The following is a 22336-nucleotide window of genomic DNA, read 5'->3' on the forward strand; positions in this document are numbered from 1 at the left end:
AGAGAGTGTGGCCTAGTAGACGGACCAGGGGATAATGAAATCGGAAAGAATAGTATTTGAATTTTTACCCAACCCATCACTAACTGTGATCTTGGTAGAATTAATAGAATTCTCTTGGACAGTTTCTATAGCAGTAAATAACCGACCTCACGGATGCCATGTACAACTGTAAAAACACATAGATAAGGTGCTCAAAAATAGCAACCAAATGTAATTATTGCTATTTTACACTCATGACAGATAAGCAGGTCTTTCCATTTGGAGGACACAGAATATAGTCACAAGGAATCACTCCAGGTATCTTGGTCATTTTGAGTTATTCAGTCACAGCAGTGCCATCACATATATCTTCCTTAGTGTTTTTCTTCCTACCCTCTGAGAGAAATATTTCACCTTTATTCTATCTGTATTAAACTTGCTCACTCTCCTCCCTTCCTCAGGTGATTGAACTTGGTTTGTAACAGGAAACTAGATGCAGCCTCCACAATTACCAGCCTGCCCTTAGTCACACGTTGACAGCTATACCATGCTCACTTCTTTCACTATGGGGAGAACCTGCTCTCCTCGCATGTTCCGACACTCCACCACTCTCACCTTCATGAAGGCTTGACCACCACAATTACCCATTCTCCTCTGCATCATCTTGTTTCCTTTCTAACGAAAAATATCCTCATATATCTGCTTCTCTTTAAAACAAACAACTGTACCCACTAAAAAAAAAAATCTTTGTATTCCACATAACCCTGAAGATAATGATTGATTTCTCTGCTCCCCTTCATCATTAAACATCTTGAAAGTGTTGTCTATATTCACAGTTTCTATCACATGCTTTCTTCAATCTACTCCATATGGAATAATGTCCTTCCCCTTGACTGAGGCTTGTCAAGGTGAGAAATTTAATTCTGACACCAAATCCAATAAACCCTTCTCTGTTCTTAATAGATTCCTTGGCAACTTCTGACAGTTGACTGCTCAAATGAGCAAAAAAATATGGCGGATGCAAATGGTATCTTAGGGATGATTTGATGGTAAAGAATATAAACTCACCCAAAGTAACTTAAGTAGACAAAGATTCATCTGAAAAACAAAAATCTCTACTGTCTCACAAAATCTAAGGGCAGGAAATACAGCCAAGCCCTAGAAGAGAATTCACTGGGCCTCTCTGAGTACACTTAGTCTCTTGCTCCTCCTTGTCTCTGCATGTCTGCTTCGTTCTTCTGCTCCTTTGAATACTTCCAGTATATAACTTTTTAGGTCAAGGGATCAATAAAGACCCACAAGAGTCTCTTAGGCTCCCTCAATAAATTTCCACGAGAGAGACCGGATTAGTCTAAGCTTAAATTGTGCATCTTTTCTCAATTAGCTATGGCCAAGGAGTGGCAGGGTCTCTGTGATGGTTAATTTTTACATCAATTTGCCTATGCAATGTTGCCCAGTTGTTTGGTCAAACACCTGTAGATATGCTGCTTTGTAAAGCCTTTTTTAGATGTGATGAACATTTAAATCAGTAGACTTTGAGTAATGCAGATTAACTCCCTCCTCCCTCCCCTAAATTTGAGGGAGCCTCATCCAATCAGTTATAAGCCTTGAGAGCAAAGACAGTTTTCTCAAAGAAGAACTTTTGTTTCAAGTCTGCAGAATAGAAATTCTCAGCTTCCAGCCTTCGGACTTGTTATAAGGATTTGGGACTCAGTAGCCCCCAAAATCATATGGCCCAGGGCCTTAAAGTTAAATCTTTCCCTCTCTCCCTTCCCCTTCTGACCCCTTCCCTTCTCTGTCTATAAATACAGATAGGTAGATAGGTAGATATAGAGATAGAAATTGTTTCTCTGGAAAACCCTGACTAATACAGTCACAAAGAGCAAACCTGACCACAGCAGTCTCTCCTGTTACTGGAGAGCAGGTGTAGGAGACAGGATGCGAACAGAGTGGCCCCAGCTGTGTTATATATATGAGTATCAGAGAATCTCTAACTTACTTATATTTACAGTTCATTGTACATGCTTAAGTTTGGAAATGATGCTCTTTCTGTGTTTATTGACAGCAAGGCTATACCACTGGAGCTCAGTCCCACTGTTATTAAATAACCCCTGCCTCAGAGTATTCAAATGGTTCAAATACCAGGCATTTCTGATAAAACTCAATGTATTCCTGTCTCTCAACCAGTGCCCTTTTATTTAAGCCCTCTAAGAGATACTCATCCTTTTCTCCTTACTTCTTTCACCTCTATTCTTTTTGGGCTGAGATTTCTTAAGAGAAATATCATGCTAGAATTTCTTTCTCCTGAAAGGGGGAGATAATTCTAGAATATGATAGCAGCAACCAAAATCGGCAACCAGATGAATCTAATAACGCTTCATCATCTTTGTTCCATCTCTGAAAACACTAGACCTAATTTTAAAGATATTAACAATTGTTCCCTACTGTATCTTCTGTAGAGCATCACACCCCAATAATAAAAGATTATAATAAAATATTATAAGAAGGTTCAGGGCCTCGTTACTTCTGCCCTGGGGATAAGACCTGCCTTTATTTAGGACAGAAAATCTCTTTGCCTTTATTTAGGACAGAAAACATTACAACTTCACAGTAATGCCCAAGGATTTACCAAAAGTCCTTTCTACTTCTCCCAAAATTTAAAAGCAGTTTTAGATGATACAGAGTTACCTGAAGGCTCTGTTTTCTGACCATTTGCAGACGACTTGCTTTCTGTGCTCTCCTTCTCAGGGCTCTTCACAGGAAGATAGCATCCACCTGTTAAAACTTTTAGCCTTAAGGGGACGCAAAGTCTTCATGGAGAAATTGCAATTTGCTTACACTAAACTTTGCTATTTGGGGCACCCAATTTCAGAACAAGGGCTCCATTTAGATCCAAATAGTTTCCATGGCATCTTCAACTTGCCCAAACCGAAAATTAAGTGTCATTTACAAGGTTTTCTCAGACAAGCAGGCTACTGTATGAAAAAAACAACACATATGACCCTATCATTTGGGAAGATCAGGATGATTTATCCTTTAAAACCCTAAAGGAAAGCGTAAAGAAATCCCCTGCTCTTGATCATCCCAATGACCAACTTCCTATTTTCCTCTCCCTCCTAAACTCTCATCACACTTACCCACTCCCCACATAACTAATCTTCACCCTGCTACCCTCCCTCCCTCTTCTGTGGATGGTGCTCTCAGGACTATTTAATAGATCACCCCCCTGACCCTGCCTGATGTCTTACCAGAAACTCCTGGATATGCTATATCAACTCCTTTTGAAGTCATCTGCCCTTGGTTACCTCGGCCCAACAGTCTGAACTGTCTTACTTCGCCTGTATTTTAGCCAAAAACAAAACTGCATATTTCTATAGGACAATAGGTATGCTTTGCAGTAGCTCATGACTTTAGAACGCCACAAAGAGCATTGCTCTCAAAGGAGCCAATAACCAAACTCCTGTCATGGCCCAAGAGATGTTCCTCCAAATGATAATCTAGAAATGTTGAGCAGAGATGCCCAACACTTGGATCTAGAAAAGGAAAACCAATATTGGAAATCTACTAATTGTTTTTTGGTTAAAAAAAGAAAACTCCGGCTTAGGCCAAATAATAATCCAGTCTTGCCAGAGACTCTGAATTTCCATTACTGACTGCTACCCATGCATTGAATCATTGGCATACTGGGAAAAAAATGATAATCTTCATGGATCAACACTGGTGGCGAAATATTAATATGGCTGCAAAAAGTGCCTACTTTGCTTGCCTACCCCACCTGCCAAAATGCAATTCAAGAAAACCTGTCCACACTGCTCCCAGGTACTTTACATTCCCTAAAGGAGGTTTGATATTCGGGGCCCCTCATTTCAGAACAAGAAAAGATCTTGATCTACTAGAAAAGATTATCCCCACCTGAGGAACCGCCCTGGAACTTCATAGTGATGGGGGAACTCACTTCACTGGGCAAATGCTTGTAAAGGTCTGTGCTGTTTGGTTGGCCAGTTTTACACTTCCACTGTGTTTACCACCCTCAGTCCTCAAACACAAAAACTGCATAATTAAGACCCAATTAGCAAAATTTGCAGAGACCCTTCAGATACCTTGGCCAAAGGCACTGCCATTAATCCTTCTAAATCTCTGGTCTACCCCTTTTGACGTTATTGTAAAGTCCTGTTTAGCCACGCTTTAGTAGAACAATCTTTACACAGTACACCCCAGGGGGCGAAGACCTTAAGCATCGCACCTTGCAGCCTGGAGATTTTGTCTATCGGAAGCGATATCTCCAGAAAGACTGCACCTCTGTTGGAAAGGCCCCTCTCAGGTACTGCTGACCAACGCTTATGCAGCCAAACTCCAAGGAGTAGACTCTTGGATCCATGTGTTGCATCTAAAGAAGGCACCAAACCCTGACTGGACCTGACACCAACGGGTGACCTGAAAATAAAGATTTCCAGGAACTGCAGCAGCTCAAGGAGATAGTTTTCCCGGGATGACAGAACCAGGCTTGTATGCCTTTTTCTTGCTGTTGCTGCTTACCTTGTTTCCTTCTTTATTTTCTTGACCCAATTTGTTGCAAAAAAGAGGAAAACTCTCTGACTATTGGATCTATAATCAGAAACTCCAGTCTATTCATGATGCCAGGGATCCCTTGGTCTTATCAGTAAGCAAGTATCCCAAAATTATATCTGCAAGACCTATTCAGTTATGCTGTTACAGCCAGATGTTCTCATGCCTGTTTTAACCCTTCTCTAACCATAGCCATACTTCTTTAGCTGGTTGCCTTCAACCAGGTTGAAGTAACCTGGTTGCTCCTGGTTTAGAACTACATACAAACTGGAGTCATTGTCCTGTTATATAATCATTTTTAAACATTGTGCGTGTGGTCAAATCTCTACAGAAGTGATGCACCCAGGTGGGTGGTGTTAGCTCCTCACTTAGAGATGATATCCAATGCTTACAACCTTGATAAGATATAGACCTCAGCTGGAAAATACCTGAGATTTTGCCCTCATTCCCTTCCTTTTAGTCAAATATGACCTCAATGGTTTGCAATCTGTGCACTTTCCCTCTGACGTGAAACAGGACAACCTGTAAATGTCCTTTCTGGCACCAAGGGACAAAACCACTGAATATCAAAAACCTGATCTTGGGGCACCTGGGTGGCTCAGTCAGTTAAGCATCTGACTTCAGCTCAGGTCATGGTTCGTGAGTTTGAGCCCCACACTGAGCTCTGTCAGTGCAGAACCCACTTTGAATCCCCTGTCTCCCTCTCTCTCTCTCTCTCTCTTGCTCTCTCTTCAAAAAATAAATAAACATTAAAAAAACAAACACCCTGATCTTGAGCAGTAGTGTTTTGAGGAAAGATCTTAATCAAAAGGGGGAAATGTGAAAATAAATAAAAGAAAACCTCATTTAAAATGGAATCAGGAAGCCCCAAAGGGTGATCTTTCATGTACTGTCAGTCACTGCAAGAAGTCTACCTGATATTTCCCAAGAGGAAACTTACTTTACATACCCCAGCAGTGGGAAGGAAGAGTTTCTCCTTGTCCAGCAACAGCCCAGCTAATGAGAACTCAGTGAAACACTCCTCTCAGCTTCCTCCTTTCTTCTGTAAAAGTAAGCCCATCTCTGTTCTCCATACTTGCTTCTGGTTCACCATAGTTTATTTGTCCTGAAATCCAATTCCTCTGCTATTCCCCAACAAACTCAATAGCTGGCTTTTTGATGGCCAACAAACATAAACGATTTCTAGTATCCAAAACAATATGAAAAATGTACAAAGTTGAAACACTCTTACTGTCTGACTTCAAGAATTTAATACAAAGCTATCATAATCAAGACTATTTTATTTTAGCATAGGCATGGATATTTAGTCAATAGAAAAGAATGTTCAGAAATAGACACACATTTGTGGTCAACTGATTTTTTTTTTATAAACTAGTCAAATAACTCAATGAGGAAAATTACTCTTTTCAGTAAATGATACTGGAGAAACTGGATATCCACATGGAGGAAAAATTAACCCCAACTATTCCTCTCATCATACAGAAAAATTAAGTTGAAATGGAACAATGACCTAAATAACTCTTCTAAGAAAAACACAAGAAATTTTTTGATTTTAGGGTAGACAAAATCTCCTTATATAGGTGTGATACAAAATGTATGAAATATTAAGGAAAAAATTAGAAAATGGACATCATAAAAATTTAAAACTTTTGCTCTTTAAAAATTACTGTTAAGAAAAAAACCTTTTAGGTTTGGAGAAAATATTTACAATACATATATTTGATAAAAGATTAGTATTAAAAATATGTTATTTACATTTACATAAAATATTTATAGTTAAAATGCTTAGAGAGGATGTTGATAATGCAGGAGGCTGTGCATGTGTGAGGGAAGGGGATCGATGCAAAATCTCTACCTTCTGCTCCATTTTGTTATGAATGTAAAACTGCTTTAAAAAATAAAATCTAGTGATGCGTGGGTGGTTCAGTCAGCTGAGCATCCAACTCTTGATTTCCACTCAGGTCATAATCCCAGGATTGTGGGATTCAGCCCTGCGTTGGGATCCACACTCAGCATGGAGCCTGCTTAAGATTCTCTCTCTCTGTCTCCCTAAGCCCTTCTCCATCGCTCACATGTGCATTCTCTCTAATAAAATTTAAAAAATCTATTAAAATATTGGGACAGAAAAAAATGCTTACAACTTGTAACAAGAAAGCAAACAATCCAACTACAAAATGGGCAGAAGTTTTGATAGGTACTTCACATAAGACATATAAATAGCCAAAGGCACACAAAGAGATTAATATCAGTCACCAGTAACATGCAAAATAAAACCATGTCATTGCATTACATAACTATTATAATAGCTTAAAAAAGAAGACTATAGCTAGTGCTGGCAAGGATGCAAAACAACTGGAACTTTCATATAAAATGCTACAGCTACATTGTACAAGTTTGCCAGCCTCATTAAAAGTTCATTAAGTGTTTACCATATGATTTGCCAATTATTTTCTAAGATATTTACCCAAGAAATGAAAACATATGCACAAAACAATGTGTAAAGAAATTTTCATAGAAGTTTTATTTATATTAGTTAAAAGCTGTAAACCCATTCGTTAGGTGAACAGTATAGCTACACAGTGGAGTATTATAAAGCAATAAAAAGGAACTACAGATACATGCAACATTAACTAATCTTAAAAACACTATATTGAGGGGCATCTGGGTGGCTCAGTCGGTTAAGCGTCCAACTTCAACTCAGGTCACGATCTCGCAGTCCGCGAGTTCAAGCCCCACGTCGGGCTGTGTGCTGACAGCTCAGAGCCTGGAGACTGCTTCGGATTCTGTGTCTCCCTCTCTCTGCCCCTCCCCTGTTCATGCTCTGTCTCTCTCTGTCTCAAAAATAAATAAGCGTTAAAAAATTTTTTTTTTAAAAACACTATATTGAGCAAAAGAATCCGGACAAAAAAAGAGTATGTGATTTCATTAATTTACTTACTAAACTCTAGTTGGACAAATGTAATCTGTAGTAATATAAAGTAATATAAGGCCAATCAGTAAGTGCTTTCCTGGGCTATCTTTTAAGTGTAGGGATTGACAGTGAAGGGGACAATGAGCACTTCTAGGGTGATGGAAATATTCTGTATCATGATTATGTTAATATATACATTTCTCAAACCTCACCAAACTGCACAAGTACAGTACATGCAATTTGTTGTAGGTATATTATGCCTCAATAAAGGTGACTAAAAAAAGAAACACACACACACACACACACACACACACACACATTTTGGAGTGCTTCTTCTTAGGATATAGTCATAAGAGAACATTCCTCCTATCCTAACAAGAAAACAATACAGTTAATCTAAAAATCATAGTTTTTACTTGAACGCATTAGAGAGTAGAGGTCACCAGGCAACAGAGTGAGCTGAATTCTAAAAAGTGACAAGATTCTCCAAGGGGAGCTGATATAAATGAACTGTATATTGACGTGCATAAAGCAATTAAGGATAAGTTAGAGGCATTTCACTGGCTCAGTCAGAAGAGCATGTGACTCTTGATTTTGGGTCATGAGCTTGAGTCCCATGTTGGGTGTAGAGACTACTTAAAAATAAACTTAAAAGAATAAGTTATTTTTTTCTTCATTTTTTAAATGTTTATTTTTGACAGAGAGAGTGTGTGTGTGTGAGAGCACACACATAAGGGAGGGACAGAGAAAGAAAGAGGGAGAGAATACAGTGCAGAGCCCGACATGGGGCTCGGTCTCATGACTGTGAGATCATGATCTGAGCCAAAATCAAGAGTCAGATACTTAATTGACTGAGCCACCCAAGCACCCCCAATCCATTAATTTTTAATGGATTCTTAAAGGCTGATTGTGGGCTAGTGCTGTGGTTTGCAAAAGCAGAAAAAACAGAGGTACTACAGGAAATTTTAAATTTTTGAAGGAAACATATTGATAATGTCCATTTGTCCAAAACAACATTAACTATCCACTTGAGATAGTTCAGTTTCATCATTAGATCCCACTACATTACAAAGTTGTTTTTTGATGGTTTCTTTCATAAGAATCAAGTATTATGAGAAAATCAATGTAGAATAGGTAATGAGGGTGGCAGACTCCAATCTGATTCCATGATTTAAGAAGTTGTACCACAGGTGCACATATTTCAAGAATAAGTACTTGTGATTATACTAACAATGCAAAAGATATCATTTTTTTCTTTTAATACTCAGAAAATTAAGATTAGAAGGGAATCTCCTTGACAAGATAAAGGTCACATACAAAAAAACTATGGCTAATACCATACTCATTGGCGAAAAGAATGAATTCACCCCAGATGGGAATAAGGCAATTCTTATAATAAGATACCTATTCTTACAGACAGTATAACAGAGGTCCTAGGAAGTACATTAAGGCAAGAACAAAAGGCATAAAAGATTGTGAAGATACAAATAAAACTTTTCAGAGAAGATTGATGTAGAAAATCTTAAAGCACTTGGAAGTAGCTATTTTAACTAATTGTTGAGTGTAGCAAGGTCCACAGGAAAAAGGTTGAGTCCAAAAATCAATACAGACTAAAAAATGGAAATAAAAAAGCATTTTAAGGGGGTAAATATAACAACATATGTGCAAGATTTACACACTGAAAAATCACAATGTTGAGCAAAATTAAAGACCTAAATAATGGAGATAAACACTGTGTTCCGAAGTCAGCTGTCTCAATCTTGTTAAAGTGACAATATTCCCCAAATTGATTATAGGTTCAATATAATTTCAATCAAAATCCAGCAGGCTTTTGGTAGAAATTTACAATTTGATTCTAAAATGTATGTGGAAAAGCCAAGGAATTTGGAAGGCCATACAATTGTGAAATATAATAAAATTTAGAACTTAGACTACCTGATTTCATAATTTACGAATTCAAGTGCAGTAATCAAGATGTGTTATTGGCATAAACAAATATAAATTAAGACAGAATAGGCAGCCCAGAAAGAGGCCCAGCCATATACGAACAATTGATTTTCAATAAGGTAAAATAGAAATTCAGTGGAAAGTGATAGTCTTTTCAACAAATGGTGTTGGAAAAATTAGATACGCATATCCAAAAAACAAAGTCAAAAACTAAAAACCAACCCCCCCCACCCCAACGCTTGGTTCATACCCCACACTACATACAAAAATCAACTTGAAATGGTTCATAGACTTAATGCAATTCCTAAAAGTATAATAATCCTTTTAAAAGAAAACATAGGAGGGACATCTGGGTGGTTCAGTCAGTTAAGCATCCGACTTCAGCTCAGCTCATGATCTCTTGTTGTGAACTTGAGCCCCGTATTAGGCTCTGTGCTGACAGCTCAGAGCCTGGAGCCTGCTTCGGATTCTGTCTTCCTCTCTCTCTGCCCTTCCCCTGCTCATGCTCTGTCTCTCTCTCTCCAAAATATTAAAAAAAATTTTTTTAATAAATAAAACATAGGAGAAAAATCTTTGTGATCTTGAGTTAGGCAAAGATTTCTACACACAAAGAAGGAAACATCCATAGTAGAAATAAAATGGAAACACTGGATTTTATCAAAATTTTTTAAATTCTCCATTTCAAAAGATACTGTTAAGAAAAAGATAAGCCATAGACTAGTTTATCTAAACTCATATCATAGTTCATCTGATACATGAATTTTATCAACAAATCTACTCTGTAAAATTAAAAAAAAATTGAATACTAGAAATAAGAATGGCAAGTAAACACATTAAAAGATGTTGAATACCAGTAGTTACTAGGGAAATACAAATTAAGTGTTATCACTACCCACCTATCAGAATGGTTACATGAAAAATTAAACCCTACAATACAAAATGCTCTCACATGGTTGAAGAGTAACAAGAATTCTCATCTATAGCTGGTGGGAACATAAAAAAAATGGTATATTCACTTTGGAAAATAGTTTGGCAGTTTTTTACAAAGTAAAACATATACTTTAGCATACAATCTAGAAATCCCACTCCAAAGCACTTCCCCCCAAATTTAGAATATGTACCCAGAGACTTGTATGTGAAAGTTTACAACATCTTTAAACAAAATGGCCAAATAACTGGAAACCCAGTTGGTGAATGGATAAACAAATTGTAAACACTCAATACAAAGAATATCACTCCATAATGAAAAGTAACGAGCCACTGATAAACGCAAAAACACAGATGAATCTCAAAAACATTACACTAAATGAAAGGCTGGCTCAAAGCCAATATTTTGTATGATTCCTTTAAATAACATGAAAAAGTAAACACTATAGGGACAAATCAGTGGTTGCCAGGGACTAGATGTGGGGAAATCAGCGTGTGATTACTTTTTGGGGGTGATGGAAAGGTTTTAGATCTTAAATATGTTGGTGGTTGAACAACTGTATAATATGTCAAAGCTTATTACAATGCACACCTAAAAAGGATGAATTTACCTTATATAAACACGATCTAAAGTTTTTTTAATGGGGAAAAAACATCAAAAACCAGAGAGATGTTTTTTCTATTTCACTTTAAAAACATTGGAAATGCAACATATTTCTCTTGTATTATGGTGCCTTTACAAGTTGTGTTCTTTCCTTATGAGTAGAAAAAGACAATCTATCATGCCACCTAGAAACATGTCCTATCAAAAGATAAAGACAAATCAAAATGTTTTATATTTTCCTAACATACATCTCTGAATCTCTCTCCACAAAGTATCATATTTCTTAAATAGCGATAAGTTACAAAAACTAGTTTTTCATTACATAAGTGTTTTAATGATAACAGAAGAATTAACCTCTGTATTACTCAAGTCAACAGAATATTAAAATTCTTACAATCATATTACTTGAGGCCTTTCTCTGCCTATTTTAATTTCTAGACATGAGACTTGGGTGTTTCTCTATGTTTCAGGTGATTTTTATTAGTTGAGTTAAAAAACAAAAGATAGCAAAAGACTCTAGTTATATAATGATAAGTGATACAAATGTCTCCAAAAACATTAACAGATCAGGTAACAATGGAAAGACAAAAAGTTTAATAATGCTGGCCACTTATGGGACATAGCATTTCTGGGAAAGAACCAAAATAATGGAAAAAAATACAATTGATATGTTGAGGCACTGTTTAAAGTGCTAGGGGATACAGTGGTGAACAAGATAAGGTCCCTCCCCTAATGAAACTTACATGTTAGTAAGGAGGGAATGACAAATAAAAAAGAAAAAAAAATGAAGTCAAGTAATAGTGAGTGCTAGAAGAAAAAGCAAGATAAGGGATACAAAAATGGTAGGGGCATGTTTACCAGTTTAGAGACTTGATGGGACTCATTCAAGTGAGGGAACAAGCTTTGTACAAATCAGGGATAAAGGCTTTCTTGACAGAGGAAACAGCGAAACAAAGATCCATATGTATTCTTTGGTGCATTATAAGAGGGTAGTGTGAGTGAGGCAGAAAAAATAGGAAAAAAAACAGGGATAAAGCGCCATAGGTTATAAAAGTTGTGAATGCTGAGTTTACTCCCTTATCAAAAATTATGGAACACTGGCAGTTCTTCAAAAAAATTTTTTTAATGTTTATTTTAGAGAGAGCACAAGCATAAGAGGGGCAGAGAGAGGGAGACACAGAATTGGAAGCAGGCTCCAGGCTCTGAGCTGTCAGCACCAAGCCTGACACAGTGCTCTCAAACTCACAAGACATGATGAGATCATGACCTAATCAAAGTCAGACGCCCAACCAACTGAGCCACCCAGGCACCCTGCCAGTTTTTTTTAATGTCATTGGTGGAGAAGAGTCTGGTTTTCTGTATTTTAATGGTAGATATCTATTAGGGGCATCTGCGTGGCTCAGTTGGTTGAGCATCCGACTCTTGATTTAGGCTCAGGTCATGATCCCAGGTGTGTGGGATCAAGCCCCAGTAGGGCTTAGCCTGGAGTCTGCTTAAGATTCTATTTCCCTCTGACTCCCTTGCTCCTGCTCTCTAAAATGAGTAAAAATAAAGAAAAAGAGTAGATACCTATTAGATATCTAAGTGGAGACGAGTTCAGGGGAATGGCTGAAGCTGAAGAGACCAAGCAGAGAAATGGAAAGAGAAGGAAAAATAGTAAAGTTGTTAAGACAGAGGACAGAAATCAAAAATATTGTGATAGTGATACCAGGTTTCCAGAAAATAGAAAGAACTGGTCAAGGGACAAGACTTGAACAAAAATAAATAAATAAACAAAACCACACCCAGACTCAGCAGAGTGAAATTGAAGAACAGAGACAAAGCAAAGTTTTGAAAGGTAGTAACAGGAAAAAACAATGAGTGCCAGGTTAATTCCACAGCTCATCTACAGACTGGAAACCTGATAGTAGCCTACAGTAATAAAATTAAAATGCAATTCCCACTTCTGCCAGATAATGTAAATCAACGCATCAATGCAATCATCCTAGCTCATTTAACAGAAGCATTATGAGCTCAGGTTTTGTTTTGAGGCTATTTATACCTTTTCAACTTAATATTTAGATCCAGACTCAAATGTAGACTGGGACATAGAATTAAAAGCATCTTACTCATTTTTGTTTGAACTATCAATCTTGTCTCAAATAAAGGTTGGTTATGTTTTTGTAATGTTTATTTGTTTTGGGGAGCGAGAGTACATGCAGGAGCAGGGGAGGGGCAGAGACAGGGCAGACAGAGGATCCTAAGCAGGCTCCATGCTGACAGTATAGAAGCTGATGTGGGGCTCAAACACAAGAACTATGAGACCATGACCTGAGCCAAAGTCTGATGCTTGACTGACTGAACCACTCAGGCACCCCCAGTTTTGTTTTTGTTTTTTAACTGAAGGCCAAGATGGCAATAGCCTTTTAGGATAGAAAATGTGGCACATAAAGATCCATTGAAGAATTTGTATAGATACTTGGAAACAGTCTGGAAAGTATTTTTTAATCCTACTTTACCAAGTAATCTTATCTTTCATTCTTTAACATAGCTAATATTCCTATCCTTAGGTCTTTCTTTATAAAAGAATCCAAAGATTTCCTAATAAAATCAGTCTATTAGGTTCTTGGAGGAAAAAAAAAAAAAAAGAAAATTATTAGCATAAAGAATCTATAAAATTACTCACTACAGTCATTGTCAGGAGAAAATATAATTTCAATTGAATTGTTTGTTTTAAATGTCTAAAATGAGAAGATGAGAATTTTAACACAGAAATTCTGACATTGTCAAGATATTTTTGTTGTACTATTACCTAGTTGCCTCCCCTTAAACATGCTCATAAATCTTGCATAAGGTGCTGCAACATATGTAATAGTTTTATCTGTACTTTTAAATCGAGTCTTAAGCAATGGGTTTGATAGTTGTTTATATTAATATGTTAGACATCAATTTAGAAACATTTAATATTATTCCATTATTTGCTAAGTAATGAACTACTCAAAATTTTAATAATTAAGCCACATTTACGAGTTCACATTAAAATTTCAGACGAAGCAGGGTAAGTCTAAATGAAGCCCGTATTTAAAAACTAGTTGCTTTTCCAACCCCCTCCCCCTTTCAAATCACCACAGCCCTTGACAAGAAGTATCACAACTATAAACCTACATTATTATTTATGGCTTAAAGATCATTGTCTAGTCAGAAACAGAGTAACGAAGATAGGAATTATGCCATTTATACCACTGTATAGTCTTGATAAATCTCAAGAAAGTGAAATCAGTGTATCTATACAACCCTTTCACAATTTAACTACAAAAATGAATTACAGAAATTATCGTATTTGTAATCTACCATGTCTTATGCAATTTCTATAAAAATTTCAGTTTTATTAAGCCACTCACTCTGAAATTAGTGAACAAATCATTCACACTCCAGTTTTCCACAGCTTTCCAGTCTAAAATTATTTTCTAACATACCCTGAAGAATACTTTCTTTATAAGCAAACAGGCCATTGCTTTTAATAAGAAATCATTTATTGTTTATTATTAAAGTGGAGGGTTAATTGGTACAGTACTATGCATAATCTCTCACCCTTAAAAATTTAAACACAAATGGATATAAATAGCAAAGCAGAATGAGCATGTAATAGACAAAATTTAAGCATATTTTATAGAGAATGTTCCCTGTTATATCTATGTACCAATGTTCTTCTCCATTGTGTCTTAGTAAATTTATGGCTTGTTCCTCTTCTACATGATTGCTGACTTTTTACAAATAATGAACATATTTTCCATCAATTAATGTTACATACAGTTTTAGGTTTTCCATTCAACTCAGCTAATTAGGTGATTGATCTATTCAACTAAATATGGCATTGTTAAGAAAGAGCCCATTCCATTGCCTCAAAAAATGTAATATTGTTCTTCTATGATATTTTGTATAATAGGATATAATGCAAATATCCCAGCTACAAAGTGATGAATTAAAAATGCAACCCTGATCTTTTTACTATGTCAATATTATAACTTCGTTAAGCATTATCTTGTTGTGTTAAATGCTATCTTGTGGAATAATCATTTACATTAAATGTGGAAAAAGTGGAAAAGCTTAAAAATGTGTACCGGCACTATGTTTTATCACTTTTAAATTTGATTATAAACTGACATTTAAAAATTGAGTTAGTGTTCCTATGTTATCTGATATGCCAGGAAAAAACAGATTATCGTTCTTCAGGTAACTAAAAGAGGGATCACCAAAAAAAAAAAAAAAAAAAAAAAAAAAGGAAAGCTTTGTTCACATAAAATTTTAGACTTTAATGGAGAAAATTAAAATGTTTAAAAAAAATACATCCATCTATGGACAAATTTCTGTAGATTATTCCCACAGTTAATCAACATGGGACACTTTAAAGACTATTATAGGCATATACCAATATACTTATATTTGTCAAAGTTAAGATTCAAATTTGTTACATCACAGCGCACATCCAAGAATGTGTCACATGTTCAAAAATCCCCACTGAATATAACAAAATAAAAATCTGTGAATAAATATAAGGCATTCTGAAATAAAATCTGCAGGAAACCAACAAAGATTTCTATGATCTAATTTTACTTCATAGATTCATATAGTCTTTAAAATAGACTTAGTTTTGTAGTGCCACACACTTAATATTCAACTGCTTACCAAAATACCTTTTACCTGGTAGCTAAACGTTACTACTTAAAAAAAAAAAAAACAAAAAAAAAAACTAAGTGCTTGAGCGAGTAAGAATGCAGCAGAAAATTACAGGAGCCCACATATCCTTTTTCTTAAATTTAATTTGTCATATATAAGGTTTTTATATACAATCAGTGTGCATTGTAACAGTTTATATTAAAAGTCAATCAAGTTTATCTAAAATGTTACCTGGCTGCATAGCACATTTGACATTATTGCCCACATGAAAAGGGAAAACAAATGGATTTTACAATAACTTTTGGCCATTTTGGATTCTGAAAAGTGTTCATACACCTACCCTTTTAAACCAAATGCATCTGAAAAAAATGTTTCCAGAGCATGCAGTTTAGATTTTACATATTATCTCACCATTTTGTTACTACAAACACAATATTTTACTAAAAAAGAAAAAATGAAAGAAATAACATTTATCTAATAAAATAGTCAATATAAAAAGAGACTAATGGAATTAAGTGGCCCCTTTCCCCATTTTTTACATTCTAAACAATGATTCCATCAAGACAAATCATTAAAAAGTGTTATTACACTGATAATTTTTTTTAAATGATAAGAAGGCCTGAGTTGGTAGGGAAAGGAACAGTCAAAAAAAGCCTGAGCAGGGAAAGGAAGTAAGGAAAGCTCATTTAATCCATTTACAATAATTTACAGCCATATGTGTGTATGTGTAAAAAGGCATAATAACAGATCACAAACAGGAAATTCCTGGCTATTTTACAGATATAAGTACAGAATTTAAATATTCAAGCTTGTGATGAAAAGCGGCAAGGTGGTCGCAGTGTACAATGTAAACAAGTAGCTTTGGAAAGTGAACAAAGTCCTTGAGTGTTTTTTCTTTATTAAGAAAAGAACTCTCTTTCATTCCTTCCTGAAACATGATCACAGGTCAGAGTAAAGTTCATATACAAACATAATTTAAATGGAGGTCAGTCTAAAATCACTGACTTAAAAACAGTTTTATCCAGCCTATATGGAAGGGCAGTGTTGAGGTCCCTGTAATAGTAAACATTTTCCATTTCTTTAAAAAAGAAAAAAAAAAAAGTACTACAGTATTTGTAGTACAGTGCAGCATAATCCTTAAATATAAAAATATTTTCTCTTCTGTTGGGATAATAGACCTTGCATCCTGGAAAGAAGTAACAATACTGCTACTGATAGAAGATCTGTTTATATCTTTCAAGTCATGTAAGGCAATTACTGTGTTGGTTTATGATATATGGCTAAAAGAAAAGTCCAGAAAGACAAAAAGTATCAGTTTTTGTTATGTTTTCCGACTACTCCAGGTATGCTCAGGTGTACTTTTGTGTTCAACTGAGTGTTCAAATGGAGATCTGGAGCCATAAGGAGACCTCTGATCTAGTGGTGATCTGGGGCCACTACTGGAAGCTCTGTGGTCCATCTGCCAATCTGAGTGATACCTATAATCCCTGGAAGATTTATGGTGTGTATATTCAGAACTTGCCCGATGGTCTGAATGCAACCGATGGTCTGAATGAGAACGATGATCAGAATGAGATCTGTCCTTTAAACTTCCTTCCAAATTTGACCTGTGATCTCTACTCCTGTGATCATCCAGTTTTCTGTGTTTCTCTCTATCACTATAATACCTAATGGAAGAGAAATTAGGGATTAAATTAATGATGGAAATTAAATGTTTCCAAATAGAAAAAGTATTAAAAAAATAAAATAGAAAAATACTTTAAGGCATCCTTTTAAATTGTATAGAAGCTCTGTGTTTCACAACAAGACCTCCTCAGTGAGCTTAAGTCACTGGACCTGTCTCTGCATGCCTCTGTGGAAAAATCATTCAATTCACAAAACTAAAGTGAACCATACAGAGAACCTCAGATACCATCTAATTTTACATGCCCATTTTTAATTATTTACTTAATATAATTTTATTTTTAATTAAACTATAATGGACATGCAGTATATTAGTTTCAGGTGTACAACATAGTGATATGAAATTATATACATCATGAAATGCTCACCATGGTAAGTGTATAGTTACCATCTGTCACCATACAAAGTTATTACAATATTACTAAGCTGTACTTTATATCCCCATGACTTATTTTATAACTGAAAATCTGTACCTCTTAAGCTCCTGTACCTATTTCACCCATCTCCCTGACTCCAATCCCCTCCCTCCTGGCAACACCAGTTTGTTCTCTTGTCTGTATGAGTCTTTTTTGCTTTTCTGTTTGTCCACTGTTTTTGTTTTTTATTCCAGATACAAGTGAAATTTTATGCTATTTGTCTTTCTCTAACTTATTTCAATTAGCTCACATGCCCATTTTTCAACTGATTGTTACTTTTTATTCTATGGGACATTTGTATTAATGCATCTTAATTATCTGGAAGTGGGGGTTAGGATAACGATATAGAATACCCTTGAAATCAGAGCCTTTTATGAAACTCTAAGCAGGAAAAATAAAAACCTCTAAAATTCAGTCTATGAACTAATTTGTAGAAGAGAACTTTCACTGGTTGGGGAAAAGTCCTTGTTACAAAAAAAATATGAATTATGTTCTATAAGTCTGTGAAATTATAAATATTTACTGCTACAAACAGGGCTTTGCATTTTGTGCCCTTTTCTAATTATAAGAGCCATTCTACAATTGATACTTATTATGTGACAGCACTTCTATCATAGAGAAGAAATGATTAAAGTAAGCACAACTAAAATGCGAAGAAAATCTACTAATTCCTCTATTTCTGATCTTTTTTTCTTCTCAGATTTTTCTTTTGCTTTTCTTAATTATAACTAACTGATGAAAATACTCCTTTATGAAATAAAACGTATTCTGTTGTTATATTCAGATTGTTTAACTACTTAAAGGCTTCAAAAACAACAAAACAATACTAAACAGAGAAAACTTCCTGATTTCGGGACTACCCCAGACTGCCATGATTAAGTTTATCCTCAGTAGGGTGTTTTCACATAAATTAATTTTTCCCCTAGGAGTTTTTTAGTGGAATGGAACACAGAATTCTGCTCATCAAATTTCAGTCATATTCCATCAAGCTTTAATTTTACTCTGTTACTGTATTTTGAAGAGTATTTGAGCCAATATCCTCTAAAACCAACAAAAATGAATCCTATGACTTATACAGAACTCCCTATACTTTCATCTCTTACTGCACACTTTGTAACTAAAAAAATTTTTGGAGAAATTCAGTTCTTAATACTAACAAAAAGTACTCTATATCAGTTGTTTTTTTTTTTAATTTGTAAACAAATTAATTTCACATAAGATCTGTTTTGATTACCTGAATAATGAATTGGCTGGTAAGGTCAAATAGAGTACATAAAGGTCAAAAAGAGAAGGACACAAATAAGCAAAACCGCAAAACCATCCAGTTTACCTGCTTTCTTGCTTGTAATGATCCCAGTCACGATGATCTTTGCCATTACTAAAGGAAGAATAGGGTCTTTTCCTAGAGTCACTCTTTTTGTAAGAATCTCCCTGATGTCGGTCTTTATGATGATCATGATACTGAGATAAGTGTCTATCAGATGAATAACTGTCCCTGCTGCTTTCATCGTGATTTGTATTCTCTTTTAATCTTTCCACATCTGTTAGATAAAAGAGTACACCTTTTGTTAGTGACTTAAAAAAAACACATGGTAAACAAAAGTAACTTTGCTGCTAGATTATAAGAACTCTTATTTCAAATCCGGATAAACAAAATCAGTTGCCAAATACTGTTAAAGACTTCAGAACCAGTCTATAAAGGCAGAGCTAAGTCTTATAAAGGGTTACTGTATTCTGAAGTGTGAGAAACCACAACTGAAACAATCTGGAGACCATTTCCTTCTCAGACTATACTTTTGTGATTCTTGCACAGACAGAATACATTATATTCTAAATATTGTTTAAAAATACATTCATTTTAACAATTATTCTATCATTTCTTGAAACTGGCAAAAAAGGTTGATTTATGGAGAGGTTAATAAGCTAAAGTTATTGTTTAAGATAAAAGATTCAATATTAAAACCTGAGTATGTGTTATCTAAAACAAACCTGAAAGAGGAAAACAGTTTTTAAATTTACTTTCTAAAACAATTAGTAACACTTACCTGGATTTCTAATTACTTGAGCATTCAGGCTGCTGTTCTGGTCATTATTTTGCTAAAATAAATGCACATACGTAAGAATCTTTTAAGTGGCTTAAAATACCCTTACAAAATAGGAAAAAGAAAAAACACCCCAAAACGGAAATCCTGATGCTGAAAGAAGTTCTCATACACATGTATAAATGCATCACTTGCAGATTTTTTTTTAAAACATAGACTGTCTTTCTTAAAAAATTCGACCTTGAAATAATTTTAGAGTTACAGAAAAGCTACAAAAACAGTAAAGTTCCCATATGCCGTTTACCCAGCTTTTCCTAATGTTAACATCTCACATAACACCACAGTATGATAATCAAAACTAAGTGTTAACACTGCTACAATACTATGAAATGAACTAGAAACTGTGTTCAAATTTTTAACATTTTTCCACTAAGATCCCTTTTCTGTTCCAGGATCCAATCTGGAACTCCGTATTACATTGAGTTTTCTTATCTTCTTAGTTTCCTCTAATCTAATGAATAGCTTTTTACATTTTTTTGTCTTCAATGACCTTGACACTTTGGAAATGTAAGACAGTTATTTTGTAGAATACCTCTTTCAATTGGGGTTTGTCTGGTATTTTCACATGATCAAATTAAGGTAATACATTTTTGCCAAGAATTCCACAGAAGTGATATACCTTTCTTATTAGCGCACTATACTGATGGTTCATGATGTTGATAGGTCTTATTTTAGCTGATGTTACCCTTCACCATTTAAGGTCGTGTACGCAGATCTCTCTTCTATAAAGTCATTATTTTTCTCTTTGTAATTAATAAACATCTTAGATGAGATACTTTTAGACAATGCCAATATCTTATTTTCTCACCCACTAATTTTAGTTTCCTTCAGAACATCTACCTGCAGCAACTTTTATTGTGGTCTGACAGTGATTCTGTATTTCCTTTATTCCTCCTACATTTATTAATTGAATTATTCTACAAGAAAGAATGTCTCAGTTTTAATAACATAAATTAAAGGAAAAATATGATGCATCAATTTACCTGAGATTCCTGCCGTTTTTTAATAGCATGCTTATATAACTTATGTAATTTTCTTGCATCGAACTCCGTAAACTTAGATACAAAAATCCACAGGTTTCTAGAAAAAGAACAGGTAATCATTTTGGTAGAAAATATTTAGCTTTTTCATGGAATCCTTATCCCCTAGGTAGAAACACATATACATATACTTAGCCTTCCATAGAACAAAGTCTAAAGAGATTATTTCTACAAACTGTAAGAGACTCTTAAATACAGAAAACAAACTGAGGGTTGATGGAGGCGGTGGTGTACGGAGGAGAGGGGAAAACGGGTGATGGGCATTGAGGAGGGCACTTATTGGGATGAGCAATGAGTTTTGTATGTGAAGTGATGAATCATGGGAATATATCCCCAAAACCAAGAGCACACTGTATACACTATATGTTTAGCTAACTTGACAATAATTAAAAAAAAAATAAAAAAATAAACAAATAACTTTATATGGAGGTGCCTGGGTGGCTCAGCTGTTTACACCTTTGACTTCAGCTCAGGTCATATCTCCAGTGCGGGCATTCGGGCCCCTCATTGGGCTCTGTGCTGACACCTCAGAACCTGGAGCCTATTTCAGATTCAGTGTCTCCCTCTCTCTGCTCCTTCCTGTTTGTGCTTTCTCTCTCAAAAATAAATAAATAAAAATAAAATAAAAACTTTATATGGCTAAGACTCCAACCTTTTTTTTTTTTTTTTTTTTAAGTAATCTCTACACCCAACGTGGGGCTTGAACTCATGACCCTGAGATCAAGAATCGCATGCTCCACCCACTGAGCCAGATTGGTGTCCCCATTTGGGTAAGACTCCAAATAAAACCAAACATTGTTTTACTTCTCTTCCAAATCCCTTAATTTTATAGCCTTTTGGAGCAAAAAAGCAGTAATCCATCTTATTGAAACCAAAAATATGTAAATTTACAAGTCAAAAAGGGACTCATATTATGATTTATATTAGGTATAAAAGAAACAAGCTATGTTAGTAGTCTGAGTAAAGATACCATCAGATAATGTGCATTAAGGAGAAAGGGGACAAGGATAGAATTTCTTTTTTAACTTTAATCATCACTCCTTCAGAAATATGTCATTACAGTTTTTTGCTTTGGTATGTAGCTGCACTGCATAAAGCAAGAAATCATCAGACTAATAAACTGACAGGACTGGTTTATGGTCATTTTATAGTATTCCTAACTTGTCTTGCAGTTTGGCTTAACACTGATCTGATCTGGTAATCGTTAAGTGATTTGTATAATACAGCAGCTCAGACTTAAAATTTTAAGATCAACTGTGCTGCTGCTTCTAAAATAAAAGGGAAAATAAAAGTGTGCATTTTACACTGTTTGAGAATATTAATTCTTACAAGGCTATATACTCACACCTGGAAGATGAATTGCTAAATTTATGTAACAAATTTGTTTATTTGGAACTGCAAACTAAAGATATTACTAACAATAATTTGGTGAAGTGCAGAGATTTTTAAAAATAAAATGCAATCTGAATTTTAATGAAACAATGTTGACTATTTCTTAATGACAG

General features: G+C 35.2%; 1 protein-coding gene and 1 long non-coding RNA gene across 4 annotated transcripts in view; one reads left to right on the top strand and one right to left on the bottom strand.

Moving 5' to 3' along the window:
- The window catches only part of LOC128316233 (uncharacterized), a 33704-nt gene extending 11985 nt beyond the window's left edge, over positions 1 to 21719 (top strand). The window contains exon 3 of the long non-coding RNA XR_008299833.1: positions 21508 to 21719. This is a non-coding gene — a long non-coding RNA (uncharacterized LOC128316233). The remainder of the gene's footprint in view (positions 1 to 21507) is intronic.
- CHD1 (chromodomain helicase DNA binding protein 1) overlaps positions 14425 to 22336 on the bottom strand; it is a 77767-nt gene continuing 69855 nt past the window's right edge. For all 3 annotated transcript variants that reach the window (XM_027037303.2, XM_053225161.1, XM_053225160.1), the window contains 4 exons: positions 20775 to 20871; positions 19735 to 19786; positions 19020 to 19230; positions 14425 to 17257 (listed from right to left, as the gene is read on the bottom strand). In XM_027037303.2, the coding sequence (XP_026893104.1) occupies positions 16912 to 17257; positions 19020 to 19230; positions 19735 to 19786; positions 20775 to 20871 (706 nt within the window). In that variant the 3' untranslated portion in view covers positions 14425 to 16911. The remainder of the gene's footprint in view (positions 17258 to 19019; positions 19231 to 19734; positions 19787 to 20774; positions 20872 to 22336) is intronic.

This window comes from Acinonyx jubatus, chromosome A1, assembly GCF_027475565.1.
Source record: "Acinonyx jubatus isolate Ajub_Pintada_27869175 chromosome A1, VMU_Ajub_asm_v1.0, whole genome shotgun sequence".
In the NCBI taxonomy this organism is placed as follows: domain Eukaryota; kingdom Metazoa; phylum Chordata; class Mammalia; order Carnivora; family Felidae; genus Acinonyx; species Acinonyx jubatus.